Source organism: Cryptomeria japonica, chromosome 3 (genome assembly GCF_030272615.1).
Source record: "Cryptomeria japonica chromosome 3, Sugi_1.0, whole genome shotgun sequence".
Lineage (NCBI taxonomy): Eukaryota > Viridiplantae > Streptophyta > Pinopsida > Cupressales > Cupressaceae > Cryptomeria > Cryptomeria japonica.
Window position 1 is genome coordinate 663,143,373 of NC_081407.1, and position 15,870 is coordinate 663,159,242.

General features: G+C 36.5%; 1 protein-coding gene across 1 annotated transcript; it reads right to left on the minus strand.

Moving 5' to 3' along the window:
• Positions 1-12,821: 12,821 nt before the first annotated feature.
• Positions 12,822-13,232, minus strand: LOC131874313 (uncharacterized). The gene has a single exon (XM_059217625.1). It carries the CDS (start codon positions 13,230-13,232, stop codon positions 12,822-12,824), a length of 411 nt encoding a protein of 136 aa, XP_059073608.1.
• Between the last annotated feature and the right edge of the window lie 2,638 nt (positions 13,233-15,870).

A 15,870-nucleotide genomic window follows, 5' to 3' on the forward strand; every position in this document is an offset into this window, starting at 1 on the left:
TTGAAGATTTTATTGGTCTGGTGTTATTCTTCGTGTTATATGACTTTCTAGCCGATCCAATGGTTCTTGCATATTGTAGATGCTCTTGGTGAGATATTTGGTTGTATTGCATGTTCAAGGATTTGATTTGGGTCAATGCTATGTTATTTCCAATATTGTATTGGTCTGGTTATGAATTTATGTATCGTGTGATGTAATTTTGTAATTAGGTCTTATGTGTTGAGCTGACCTTAAGGTTAAGGTTGATGATTTGTATAAATAAGTGTTGTAATCATGTTAGATGTGTGTCTGCAAGTGTCTGTGGTTGTGTCTACAATCTGTGAGAGTATTTCATGAGCGAACAAGAAAATTTATCTTTCGGTTGTGTGGAAGAGTAGAGAAGTGTTGTTGTGCAGATAGTGTGCTTAATTGAAAATGTGATTAGGCTTTTGGAGATGCTATTATTTTAGTTCATGTAATCCGGATTTTTGTCCAATCTTGGTAAGGTAGCGAGTCTTCCCAGGGTTGTAGCCCTTTATTTTTTTTGAGCAGTGAGCTTTAGGAAGTGTGCTTGAATGCATGTGCATTCCCCATTGTAATATTTACACATACTACTGTAGAACACAAGATATCACTGAGAGGGGGGGGGGGGGGGGGTGGGTGAATCATAGATTATAAACAATTTCAAACAATGTGTGAAACTGATAAGATAAAGGAAACACTAACAAGCAACTACACACAAGAGCACATCACATAACACCAGATATACGAGGAAAACCCAATGTTGGAAAAACCTCAGTGAGAAATGCTGCTGGAGATCTAATACTCCAATCCAACCTCACAATGAAATAACAATTTTACAATATTTTAGGGAACCAACCCAAGGAACACCAACCCTTAGCAATTTATGGGTACCTACCCAAAGGAGCACCAACCCCTATTATATTTTGAGTACCAACTCAAGGAAAACCAACCCTTAATCTATTCTGAGCACCTACTCAGTGAAATAAAATGAGATATAAATCGATACAATGATAAACACTTGGTTACAAAAGAGTTTTGTAACACCTGGAAACTATTCACTCTGTCGGTTAAACTCTTTTCTGTTACACATCTTCTCTTTTCTATCGGTCTTCTATTCTTACTATCTGAATCCTCTAAAACTCAGTTTTTGCCTTGCCAGATCTTCTTTGAAACTCACTTTACTCTCCTTCACTCTTTGCTACTATCTTACCAGTTCAAAAACTGTCAGTTTAACAGTCTGTTATACTCTGTAACAGTTTACCGATAACCTCAACCCTTGCCGGTAACACCTATCTTACCGGTTCTTCTCCAACACTCAGTCATTTCAATATTCTTCTATCACACTCAGACTGATCTACTCTCGCCTCACAGAGATTTACTTTAACATAAATCTCTCATCAAGCATCATCATCTCTTAGATCTACAATCTACACATTTATACTCTTGCTTTCCCGCCAAAGCAAAACTCAAACTTCACACACTTAGGTTTTTTTTCACCGACCTCGATCCATATCAAATAAGATCTTATCTTCTTGAATCAACAACCTACAACAGTACAATAAAAAGATCTGTCCTCTTTTTATTCTTCCTATAAATCTTTACTATATTTAGTAAACTGGACTCTATTCATCAGCCTTGATTTTGTCAATCACAATAAATGATATGATAGTTTATTTCTCTAGATCAACAAGATGATCAAGTATCTTGCTTTGATCATAATGTCAAAGAATAATATCTTTCCCCTTCGATTTTCTTTGAGCCGCAATCCTCTGCAATTGATCTGTGTTTTTTACAATCGACATTTACTACCGACTTAGTCGGCAACAACCTCGCCAACGCACCATTCACCTACCACTGCATGTTCGCCACCTGTAGTCCACGTGGCATCTTTTTCAGCATCCAGATCACTTGATTGTGTCAGTCCAAACTCATTCACTGACCGAACATGCTACTGGTATACACTAACTGGTTAACCTTCATATCGTGCACTTCTCTATTCTATCGCTTAGGTCATGTTATATCGGACCACACTTACTTACCGGGTTTTCTTTCTTACCAGTTTACATCCCATACCAGTTGACATCGACATGCCAACAATCTCCAATAACGTTAACAACATCTTGCATACAGGTTGACATACTTACCGATTGACATCAATGACAACACAATGCCAACAATCTCCCCCTTTGGCATTGATATTGACACACTGCATTTTCTCAACTAGTTCATTTCTTCCCCAATGCAGATCATAAATTTGGACTTTTTCTCCCCCTTCGACAATAATGACTAAGGGTCAAGATAGTTTGTTGAGTTCTCACCCTTTGCAGGTCATTCATGAACTATGATACTTTATCTCCCGGTAGGCCAGAGTAATTTTCCCTTTCACCCTGTAGTTCAAATTGTGTTTTTTATTAAGTACAAATTGAATAGACACTAAAAACAACCACAAACACAGATTGATGAGCACATTCTCCCTTGGTGAAGTTACTTTCCTAGTCAAGCTGATGGCAAATTTGGTAGATAAACAAATTGAATAGACAACTTCCCAAAGCTTCAAACTAGTCGGTACTTCCATACAGGCGTCTGATTTCCCCTCGTGTCCAACATATGGTCCAAGAATCAAAAAATGTATGGCTATGAACTCCCTTCGAACCACAGATCTCCGTACACATTTAAGTGCATAAAGCTGGTGAGTAAAATCCTAACTTGTGTCTTAGATATTTAAATGTGTTTACCGATAGAGGTTTTGTGAAGATATCAACAACTTGTTCACTTGTAGGAACATATTCTACCTTCACTTCTTACTCTGCATCCTTCTATCTGAGAAAGTGGTGTTTGATGGCAATGTGCTTTGTCCTTGAGTGCCTAGCCAAATTCTTTGGAATGTTGATTGCACTTGAGTTATCACATCGACTTGAAATAGGGTCAGATTTTTCTATCTGAATGTCCTTGAGGGTCTGCTTCATCCATAACACCTGAGAACAACATGCAGTAGTAGAAATATATTTTTCCTCAGTTGTAGATAAGAAGAGTAAATCCTGCATCTTGTTGTGCCATGAAACTAACCGGTCACCTTAAAGAATGCATCATCTCTTGTGATTTTTCGATCATCAATGCACCCTACCCAATCAACATCAGTGTAGGCTTGTAAAATAAAATCTCATTTCTTTGGATTCTATAAGCCATAATTAAGTGTTCCTTGTATATCTGAAGATTCTTCTAACTACATTCTCAGGTGACTATTTAGGTGCAATTTGAAATCTTGCCACCATACATACTGCCTACACTATATCTGGTGTTGAGATAGTAAGGTATAGCAGATTACCAATCATGGATCTATACAAGATCTAATCCACTTTCGGTGTCTCATCAACCTTTCTCAACTTGCATCCGATCACCATGGGGGTACTTACCAGTATGCTGTCTTCCATCTGAAACTTCTTCAACATATCTCTCACATACTTGAGTTGAGAGATAAATATTCCTTTATCTTGTTGTGAAATTTTCAAACCAAGAAAATATGACAACTCTTTCAAGAATTGAAATCTCAAACTATGATTGCATCTTATCAACAAACTCTTTACACAAGATATCCTTGTTGCCTCCAAATATTATATCATCCACATATACAACACCAATAATCAAGTGATTTCCATCTACTTTGATTTACATATTACTATTTGCACTTCCCTTCCTGAAACCTTGCTCCTTAAGATACTTATCCAACCTTGAATACCATGCTCTTGGAGCCTTCTTTAAACCATACAATTCTTTCTTCAATCGTCATACGAAAGTTTCATCATCATGCAACAAAAAACCTTCTAGTTGTTCTATGTAGACTTCTTCCAAATTACCATTCAAGAAAGCAGAGTTAACATCCATTTGATATACCTTGATCCTTTGAAAGAAGAGAATGCTAAGAATATTCTAATAGCTTCAAGTCTTGCAACTGGTGCAAATGTTTCTTCAAAATCAATTCCTTCTACTGGAGAAAATCCTTTGCACACTAACCTTGCTTTATGCTTGACAATATTAACTTGTTTATTCACCTTGTTCCGGTAGACCCATTTAGTACCTATTACATTTTTATTTGCTGGTCTAGGAACTAATTCCCAAGTCTTGTTCTTTTCAGTCTGCTGCAACTCTTCTTCCATAGCATCCATCCATTTGTCACTTTTGCTGGCCTCATTAAATGTCTTGGGTTCCATTTCAGTCATGAGGCAGAAATTCACTTGTTCATTGTTTTGGGGAAGTCTTCTTCTTGTCTGTACACCGTCACTTTTATTTCCTATAATCTGCCCTTCAAGGTGATTTTTCTGCACATATCTATTAGGGGTCATCCTGTGTGCTTCTCCTGATTCATTTTATGATTGAACTTCATCTTCATCGCATGAATCATCATACCGATTTACTTGTGCTTTTTTTCCTTTATGCAAATCTTTATCAACTCTTACATGCACACTTTCAATGACTCTTCTCAGCCTTTTATTGTAGTATTTGTATGCTTTGTTGTGAGTAGAGTAACCTAAGAAGATGCCTTCATCACTCCTATAATCAAAACCACCTAAACTATCTTCATCTCTCTTGATGAAGCATTTACTTCCAAAAAAATTGAAATATTTAACAGATGGCTTCCGATCATACCATAGTTCATAAGGTGTCATTCTGCTATTTGTTCTCAATTGAACCTAGTTTAGTGTATATACAACAGTATGAACTTCTTCCTTCCAGTACATATCTGGTATGTTTTCTTCATTCAACATAGCTCTTGCCATCTCCTTGATAGTCCATTTTTTCCTTTCTACAACAACATTTTGTTGTGGTGTTCTTGGAGCTGAATATTGTCTTCTAATTCCATGTCTCTCACAATAGTCTACAAACTCATTTGATGTGAGCTCACCACCTTGGTCAGATCTCAAACACTTCAGCTTGCATCCACTTTCCCTCTCAACCATCTTTCAAAATATTTTGAACCTCTCATATGCTTGTGATTTGGCATGTAGGAAAGTGACCCACATTATTCTTGAAAAATCATCAATGAACAACATGAAGTATATTTTACTGGCTAAAGCTGTTGTTTTGGTTGGACCACACAAATCTATATGGACAAGTTATAAGGGCCTTGAGGTATTTTGTTCTTTGATCTCGAAGGTTACCTTAGTATGTTTTCCTCTTAGACATTCATCACAAAAAGTACTTGCCAGTTTGATCATTGGTGGTATATGCCTCACATATCCTTTCTTGCTTACTTTGACCAAATTATAAAAATTTATATGGCCCAATCTTATGTGCCACAACCATCTCTCATCTACTTTTCCCATCATGCATTGGGACTCAAATCATTCCTTTAGATTGTACACATTTCCATCTATCCTTTTACCTTCTACAACAATCTGTCTGGTACTACCCTTCCTTATCTGACAATCGGTAGAGTTAAATGTGAATTTGTATCCTTTATCACACATCTGACTCACACTTAGAAAATTATGCTTTAGTCCTTCCATATAGTATACATCATGTGCTTTTAATTTTACATCTATGTTCAAAGTACCTTTTCCTTTTATCATGATGGAAGAATTGTCTCCGAACCTCACCAAACCTCCATTGCAATCATCAAACTTGATGAAATTCTTTTTGTCTCTGGCCATGTGATTGGAACATCCACTATCTAAAACCCATAAATTTCTTCTTTCTGCATTCAGGGCAGTCTACACAATCAGACTTGATTTTGCTTTATTCTTGACCGTCTCAACCCAAACCGGATTGGCTTCTTTCTTTTTGTTAGTTGCACTTTTTTGCTCCAGTTTTGCTTCTGGTCTCCGGTCTGGTACTGACTTCTTTTGCTTAGATGTCCCGAGTTTACAATTCTTTGCAATGTGGCCAAAATTTTGACAATGATAGCATTTCACATTGACATTGAAAGATGAACTTAAAAAACTATTATAGGATACCAGTAAACTTCTCCTACAATCATAACTCTTATGAGAAAAACCAATACATTGATAATGTAGTATCATAAATCGTACACCCTTGCTAGGGTGGTACAATTTCACATTTAGGATAGCACCCACCTTAGTGTGTCTTGCATCTTGCATTTCTAATTCCCCTTCAAGCATTCAATTAATTAATTTAATTAAATCTAAGGTCATGTCTCATCACTTTACACATTATAAAGCTGGGCCCTTTACCCTAAGCATGCCCTTTTTCAATTTATTTCTCCAATGAATCATTTAATCATAAACCCTAATTATGTCTTATTTCAACCATTCAGACCCAATTTTGCATATCAAAACATCTCAAAATCAGATATAACTTTGGGATGCACTCTATTATCATCATATCCAACAACCCCAAAAATTTGGTGAAAAGTTGGTTAGACCGTGGCAGGAATGCACATGGTCCGCAACTTTTTTCTTGAAATTTTGGGAGCACAATCCTATGATATGATAATGATTAACCCCAAAATATCAGCGGGAAATTCAAATCCTAGGTTGGCCTAAACATGAAATTAAGATCTAGGGTTCCATACTTAAGAGCTCTCTTTCTTCATTTGAAGGGGTCTTCTTCTAAGGATCTAAGGGTAGGTTTTTGGAGTATTAGAGCCTTCTCTGCAGCGAAAGAGTAGATTTTTGAACTCTTCAACAATATTCAACATTCATCCATCAAACATTCATCAAGCATCATTTTATCAATTGGGGGCTTTTGAAGATGTAGAAGAACAATAGGATATCACCGACTGACAATTGGCTTGTACCTCTCCCTTGGGGTTGGGTATGGTTTCATGTTATTTTCATGTCTTTGCATAAGATTCATTTTGATTCATATTCATTCTTTAGACCACTTTGCATTATGGATTTAGAGCATTTACTTTGTCAATTATAAGCAATTAGGGTTTACTCTTTAGGGTTGCTCTAGGTTTTTTACTTTCATTCTTAGGATCTTGCATATACACAAGGTTCTTGCACACACATTTTTAGTACACTATCGACTATTCGTGGAGGTGGAAATCACCAACATGGAGTTTTGACTAAGCCAAAAGCCTATATAGCCATCCGAACCTTCCCTTTTCAGTTTCAGGTGCAGAAATAGGCATGTAGAGGTAGTTTCAGATCTGGAAAAGGCATCAACACCACCCAAAAGTCTCAAAAGTGCAGAAATTTGTTAAGGAAAGGGGCGTCGCGCCCTGTTCCTACCTAGGACAGTGGTGTGGAACCATTATACTACCCTATATGAGCAGGACTTGACAAAATAGTACTTTGCAGATACTAGAATTCCTCCTGTTAGTTGCAGCTCCAAAATTGTAGAATCAGGATAGTGGCGTGGCACTGTGGTCCCATAAATTTTTGTTCAGATTTCAAACATAGGTGCACCTCTGATTTTTCCTTTTGATCTATACTTTTTAGTAGTGTATCAGTTGTTCTTTGATCTACATTCTCAGATTAAGATTTGCTTGCTTGCTTTCTAGGTTAGATTGCATTTTGCATCATTCCTCTCTCTCATTTACATCAAAGGAATAGAAAACCTAAGAAGTAATCTATGACTCTCTCTTTCTCATAACAAGTAGCCGACATGCGTTACCTCCCTAGGCTCTTTCATATTCTGTGAGTGTGTATGAGAGTGGGATTAGGGTTTCCATACTTAGTCTCACTTTTTCCCCTACACATCTTTGGTGAAACCAACGTGAACACAATTTCATTTGCATTGAATTGCATTGTAAGATCTAGATCTAGTTTATTTTATTTTCTTTCAAAACATAAAAGAAAAAAAAGAGAAAAAAGAGAAAAAAAGAAAAAAGAAAAAGGAGATAGATTTATTTCATTTTCCTTTTCATTGTGTGTTTAAGTTTCATGCAATTTTCATTTCAAAATGTCAAATTTTTATTTAAAAGATGTTCATGCTTTTGATGATGTATGCAATTTTTTTGATTATGAGTTTAGTAAGGATGAATTAGATGAAGCTCTAGATGTGTTTTTGAACCCTAAGCCTTCTAAACCCCCATTTGTCAAAAGTTAATCAATGTTGTTACTATGCCATTTCATGGTGATGAAAAAGATAAGTTGAATGATCCCTCTCATGGGTATATTCCTATCAACTCCTCCACTAGATATAGCAACATAGTTGGTTCCCATGATTCTCTGTATGATGTTATGTCTCCTTTTGAATCCAAAGATAAGCCTTTCAATCACTATGACCATGCTTTACTGGATGATGCCCTTGATGCCTTTATGTCTTTGCCTAAACTTTCAAACAAGAATAATGCATCTAAAAAGTTAATCGATATGATCAATGTGAATGAACATATCAAACCACTTTTTATTGTCCAAGGTTCTTGTCCTTCTCCAACTTCACCTCTTCCTAATCAACCTATTTTCATAGTTCAAGGTGGATATGGCCATGATTCCTTTAGCACTCCAAACAAAACCATCATTACGCTTCATGGAAGGAATCCTACTAAGAGTCCTTATAGCTATGCTAGAAAATTAAATAAGGAGAGTTATAATGCAGTTGCCAATACCTATAACATGAGAAACAATAGGAAACCTAACCCTCCTTTGGTTGCTCTGAATCCTCTACCTTATCCTCAACTCATTCTTCCTCAAGCACCTTGTATTTCACAAACCCTTGGTAAGGAATATGATCTTGTTGAACAACTTAAAGCTACTTCTGCCAAGATATCCCTTTGGGATTTTCTTCAAACTTCCTCAACTCATCATGGAATGCTACAAGATGCCTTGAGAAAATTGAATGTCCCACCTATAGTGACATCTCATAATATGGCTTCCTTGATTCACTCTATTACATCACCTAAGGCTCAGATTGTGTTTACACAAGATGAGATGCCCTCCAGTGAAATTCAACAACAATATGATCCCTTAATGATTATAGTTATCATAAATGATAGTGCAATAAGACGAACACTAGTGGACAATGGTTCTGGCCTTAATGTTTGTAGCATTAACTTGTTGCATAAGATCAATGTTGATACATCTCTTATTAAGCCCGATACTCTCACCATCCGTGGCTTAGATAATGTTGCTAAATATTCACTAGGTATCATCACCTTGCCTGTTAAGGTAGGTCATGTTACTTTACCTACTCCTATCCATGTTATGTCTAGAGAGTTGACCTATAATGTGTTGCTAGGGAGACCACAAATTCATAGCATGCAAGTTGTTCCCTCTACATTGCATAGGCAAATCAAATTCATGTACAACAATACAACTTACACCTTGTTAGGATACATGAGATTTCAAGCTTGTTCAAAAACATCAAGTTCTAAATCCTCTTCATTCGATTCTTCCCCAACTATCTTAGACAATTCCTCTAAAGCTTCTACTCCAATTAGTGTGACTAGTTCATCGAACTTGTCTCCTATATCTTGATCGATCCCCGATACTTCCTCAAGTGGACCTAAGGTTCCTAAGGAAGAGTCTTCTCAACCTAAATCTGATGGACTTGAAAATCACTGAGAGGGGGGGGGGGTGAATCAGTGACACCAAAAATAAAACTACTTCAAACACTAACTGGTAGATGAACTTAACAAAGCTTTTAAACACAATGCATGCAATCCAAAATGATATAACAAAATCCACAAAAACTAAAGCATCCACCATAACACAAGTGTTTGTACGTGGAAAATCCAAATAGGTAAAAACCACGGTGAGATGGAACTCACAAGTTAACTATCTATAGTAATAGATAACTGACCAGTTAAGGTCTACAAAGTGCTTTGCTAGGAGAGAATCTTGTTAGAGATCCCAAAGCTTTATTAGAAGCTTATACCCTGTTAAAGGTAGTACCCTGTTAGGAGTAACCTTGGTCGAGGATTTCTAAATTAAAACTAATGGATCACCCTGTTAAAGGATTTATACATTGAAGCTTGTTAGAGCTTACCCGGTTAGGGGATTTGATTCTACTGTAAAGGTTAGAAAACAACAAGAATGGTTTGATCTGTTCTGAGTAGCACAATACTTGCTTAATCAGATCCTTCTAAACATATTCAACAATACTCTTCTGCATACTCTGCAACTTAACTCTTTTTCCTTTCACACATAGCACTTTTCACTATATCAAATAATTCATTGCGATGTCAATATATAGACCTTATGATTTCATGTCGGCCTTAAGAAATCATAACACAATTTCCTAGGTACAGTGTATCTAGACAAGTGATCATAACTCATCACAAAAATTGCTGCCAAGTAATCAGTTCAAGTAACTCATCACGAAATGTGATAACTCATCACAAAATTACCAAATACCAATTTGAATAAAACTTATGAACCATTGTCCTTAAATCTCTTCTTGATCTCCATCTTGATGCCGACTTAGTGTAATCACAAACTATCTGTTATGCACATACTAGTTGATACAAGGTACATGTTAGAGATAAACCTCTTAGTATGACCTCTAACATACCCGTTGACAGAGTAAACAATTGAAGTTACACCGGTAGTCAATATAATCATATGTGTGTGTGAGAGTGTTTCATCAATGACAACAAATTATAAATACATTACAATCATCATCAAGCCAACAATCTCCCCCTTTGGCATTGATGGCAACACTTAAATTTTTTTATAGTAATACCGCTAAGTGTGCATACACAACAAATTTACACATTTACTCATGCTGCCCCTTAATGCATACATTATACAAAATTAAATTTTTTACAGTAATACCGCTAAGTGTGCATACACAACAAATTTACACATTTACTCATGCTGCCCCTTAATACATACATTATACAAAATTTAATAAAAAACACATACATATTTCTACTCCCACTTTGACAAAAATACCAAATTGAAAAAGTAATATATATAGAAAATTTGTATCAAAGTGTTCAGCATATACAACAATAACTTAAAAGTTCATGCATTAGCTAATCTCATAAAAATATCATTGTAGCTCTTCTTCATATGTGACAAAGCATTTTCCCATGATTCCAATATGTTCTCAGTATACTCAAATGTAGACATTGTTAGGATTCCCAAAGACATTGAGAGTGGAGGGGTGAATCAGTATCTAATCGGTTAACATATTTTCTGAACTTATTAAGTAATTTGCATTCCAAAACAATGTACCCGTAAACAAGAATTAATGCAGTAAATATGAACAATAAACACAACATAGAAAACACACCATAACACAAGATTTTTGGTGAGGAAACTTGGTGTGGGAAAAACCTCGGTGGGATTTGTGACCCACAATATTCATTCACTGGCCAATGAATGGATATTACTTACAATAGTGTGCCTGCACATGCAGGGAGGCCAACTGCCTAGAGCTCACTGCTCAAATACAAAAGGAAGTCTCATTGACTTACAAAAATGGATTATGGAAATCCAATGTAATGTACTACTACAAAAAGCATCTGCTATGCCAGGTTCAGTACCGGTTTAAGCTCATGCAATAACCATAAACCTTTCTACAAAATCTGCCTTAATATTCGCTCTACATATCCATGTGTATATATCCTATCATAAGTCTCTCTAAAATGATCTACAAGATCTCATACTTATATATGAGTCTTATTACAATATGCCATGTTGGTTACAAAAGATAGTACAATTAAATACAATATACAATAATCAAAATCCTATCGGCTAGGGTGTCGATAATCATTATTGTCACTGCCGGTGAACTATCTGCCGGTGTAGAGTCTGCCAGTGCCGGTGCCTACCAGTGCCATAAGATTGCAAGGTTTCCATCAATGACAATACCTTCAATCACCTACAATTATCATTGGAGTGTGCAATGCCAACAATCTCCCCCTTTGGCATTGATGGCAACACTCATGAGAAAAATTCAAAATTGTATCCAAAAATTGAAGTCCAAAAGTCTTACCAAAACTGTGTGCTCCCCCTGAGCAGATGATCTCTAAGTCATTGGATTTTTCTCTTCTCTACTACTCCCCCTCAAAATTTCAACTGAGTGCAGTTTTAGTTCGAACCTTGTAACCAGTTGGTTACAATCTGGAATAGGTCTGCTAATACCAAATTTAGGCTTTGAGTGAACTTGTTGATGTCCTTTAATGCTGCCTCTATTCTTTGAATTGTACTAGTGAGGTGATGAATTTGCTCTTTCGGTGTTTCCTGTCCCTGAATAAGTGCCTCCGAGATCTCTTTCCTCAAAGAGATGAGGTTATCCAATTTTGGACTGAGTCTACATTTAAGCTCTTTTACCTTGCCTTTTATTCTTTCCTTCTCCTTTTCCAATTTTTCAATTTTCTCCTCAAATCCACCGATCTCCTGTTCTATAACTGATATCGGTTCAAATGAACCAATGATATTGTCAGCTATATCATTTATTTATTTTTGCACTTTGTTGATCTCCTTGTCAATGTCCATAGTAAGAAGATTAGTCTTACATGCATCTCTGTATAATTCCTTAAACTCCATAATGGTTTTACTTAGTGCCGGTAAGAGGGTGTCAATGTGTCCCATGCACTTCTTTATTGTCTCATCAAATAATTTCTCCTTTTCTCTGTCCATTTTGTCTTTAAATGTCTCCTCATTTATTTGGTCAATAGTCAATATGTTGCCGGTGATGTACTTAGACAATGTGTCTAATTGACTCAAAGAATCTTTATTGTCTACATTGCACTTGGGTGCAATCAATTTTAGAATAGGAATGGTATCATTTATAGCCTTATAGGCCAATGCATTACAATCTATGATTTTCTTAATTGAATCTAATAATACCTCAGTCACATTTGTTGGTCTAAATTCTGTCATGGAGGTACCAGATGGCTATCCAACTACATTCACAATCAACATGCTACCGGTGTGAGTAACCACTTTGCTTGACTCAACCTATGGAGGGTCAGTTTGTGTCTGCATTTCTATCAGCAAAGGTTTAAGCTTCTCAGTTGTTGTTGGTGGCATTGTCTTTGTATGTACCTGCAACTCAACCTTTTTCTCTACCTTTTTCTCAATGGCTTTCTCAGTTTGGGTCTCTACCTGTGTCTCTGTGCTCTCTTCTACCATTCTTTCTGATGGTTTCTCAGTGGTATCCACTACCGGTTTCTCAGTCTGTACCTCTACAATGTTCACTATTGGTGACTCAGTAGGCTTCTCTGTATTTTCTGCAGCCGGTTTCTCTAACTCTATAGGTTTTTCAGTGCTTGTATCAATGGTGTTTGTAACCATTCCAGTAACCAGGGGATCAACTAATTGTTCAATTTGTTCAACTTGTGTCTCAACCCCAATCTCAATGTGTTCCATTGTTTGTTCTGCATGTGTCCCTGCCTCAATATTTTCAGCCGGTGGCTCAGTAGCCACATCTTTCTTCTTTTCCTTAGTGGTCTCCTTATCAACCACAATATTGACCTCCTGTATATCTATGTTCATTGTGTACAAAACTTCATACTCAAGATTTGTATCCTCATGTGGAGTCTCCACATCCTTAGTAGCCGGTGGTGTATCTGTCTGAACCGATGGAGTAATAGTAGGTGGTGGCAAATTGTCTGTCACTTTGATATTTGGTGGGCCACCTATTTTGCCTTTTCCTTTGTCCTTATCCTTTTGGCATATCTTAAAAGTTTTGGGTCTTTTGAGCTCTTCTTGTTTCTCTTTCTCCACATAGAAGATGTCCCATTTATCTGCTATCTCTTTTGTGACCTCATTAACCCTGCCGACCATTAGACTTACATGCTGGTAACCACTAGAAAATACTGTCCTGTTTGCTTCGCTGATCAGTTCATCAATTTCCTCAACCGATTTCATAGGGTGAACAACTAGCAATTTTTCAATCTTTATTTTCTTGTCTAGTTCCATAATGGTTAACCTTTTAGCATCAAGCTGCCTATACAACTCACTGGGAAAATCATCTACAACCTCTATCAAAAAATTCTTATAAATGTCTAGGTGTAGAATGATACTATTTTCTATACTTTCTTTTTCCTCATTTGTAAAAGTATCATACAATTTGCTTACATTAGACAAGTTTCCATCATCTGTAATTTCATTCAGCAAGTTGTCAAGAGGAGGAATAACCTGTTTCTCCTTTTTCTTCCTTGGTGTCATCTTTTTAGCTGGGGGCCTCATTGCCTGTTGTTTCTTTCTTGCCTTCTTTGGTGTAGGAGAGGGTACCGGTGAAGGTTTTCTCTTCCTATGTACTCTTTTAAACTCAGCTGGGATTTCACTTTCTGATGAAGATCCAACCAGTGAGAGGTGAGCTTCCGGTTGTAACTCTTCCAAATCACTTTCCTTAATACCGGTGATATTCATTACATTTTCCTTGATCTATTTCACCTGTTTTGTTTCTTTTCTGATATATTTCTCCCTTTTCTTTCTCTATTTAAGTGTTTGCACACCACTCTCAATGGTTTCAGCATTACCAAACACTTTTTCTTCTGGTTCTCTAGGGGCTTCAAGTAGGGCTTTGGCATATGTTTCAATAATGTTCACATCAGCCTCATAACCCATCTCTGTCACCCAGACAGTTCTAGGAAGAACTTCCTCCTTCCAAATTTCATCTTAATAACAAAACAAATTTATTTTTGATACTTGTCAACAATGCTTTGTGGTAACCTTTCCCTTGTTTTCATTTTTGCCTTAAATGCTTGGAAATATTTAGATATATTGTTGTCCTTATCTGTTCCCATGCCGGTGAAAATATCTAACGGTTGTTTACGTATCGGTATGTCAAAACCAAAGTCTTTCCTACCTATACCAGGAACTTATTTTGTAATATATAGCATTAGACACATAAGAAGATTACCAAATCTGAAAGTACCTTTCTTGTCTCCTTTAATTTTCTTCAAATTGTCAATTAACTCATCCTTCAACCACTCACATACATCTGTCTTAGCATTATTGTTAACCATATCATATGCACTCTTGATGCATAGACTAGAAACCAAGTTCAGTCAGTTAGCATGTGTAGTTTTATATCCTAATATCATGCTAATGAACCTAACATTATCATCTTTCACATCATTAACTCTTAAGGATCTGCTGTCATAGGTTGCACCAGTTAATGTCATTACTGTGTTGTTTGAAACTTTCTTGGTTTTATCTGGCCTGCTACTGGTCAAAGGTAATCCAGTCACAACCCTAACTACTTCTCTTGTGATCTTATGGATAGAGTCAAGCCAAAAGAATTCTCCATGAACTCTACTGAGTACAATCCTCACAACTTCCTTAGGGAATTCTGGAATGTCAAGGATTTCCAACAAACCGAGGGTTTCTATAATCTTATGTTCCAGTTTCACAACTCCATTCTCATCACAAATAACATTCTTTTACATTTTCATGATTTCATCTGAACCTAGTTCCTCAATATGGAAACGCATGTATATTCTTGGGTCTTCTACATATGCAACTCCTTTAGGGATTTTAGAAAATGCACCTAGGGTATCATCCTGTTTCACTACTTTGGGTATAATCTTGAATATGGGCCTAGGGCGTTTAACCACTTCAATAACAGTAGGGTTTGCAATGAATTCAAGAGCAGAGGAGGAAGCCATTGATAAATACCTTAATTTGCCTTTTAGGTTTGGATGCTTGAAAGATTTTGCTTCACTTCTCATTGTGAATACCTTCACTCGGGTTTTTCGCACTCTTAGGAAATTTGAATGCTCGGTGAATGAAAAAGAGTGAAAAACATTGATTTATAATGTCTTTTCCTTCAACAACCACAATAAATTCCTTCCGATTAAGTGAAACTTAACACATATGCCGGTAAAGAAGAATTTCATCTTCTTACCATCAACCAAGGGTAAACTAGCATGATTTTCAATTTGTTGCCATACCCCCAAAAGGTTTCTTTTCTGTTAGATGAAGGATCTCCTAACGGTGGAGTAATACTCTGTTCTACCGGTGAAGGAATAGTCTCATCAACATTCTAATCTTTCTTTCT

Coding starts and splice junctions, on each gene's coding strand:
- LOC131874313 (XM_059217625.1), bottom strand. CDS start 13,232: ATGGAACACATTGAGATTGGGGTTGAGACACAAGTTGAACAAATTGAA.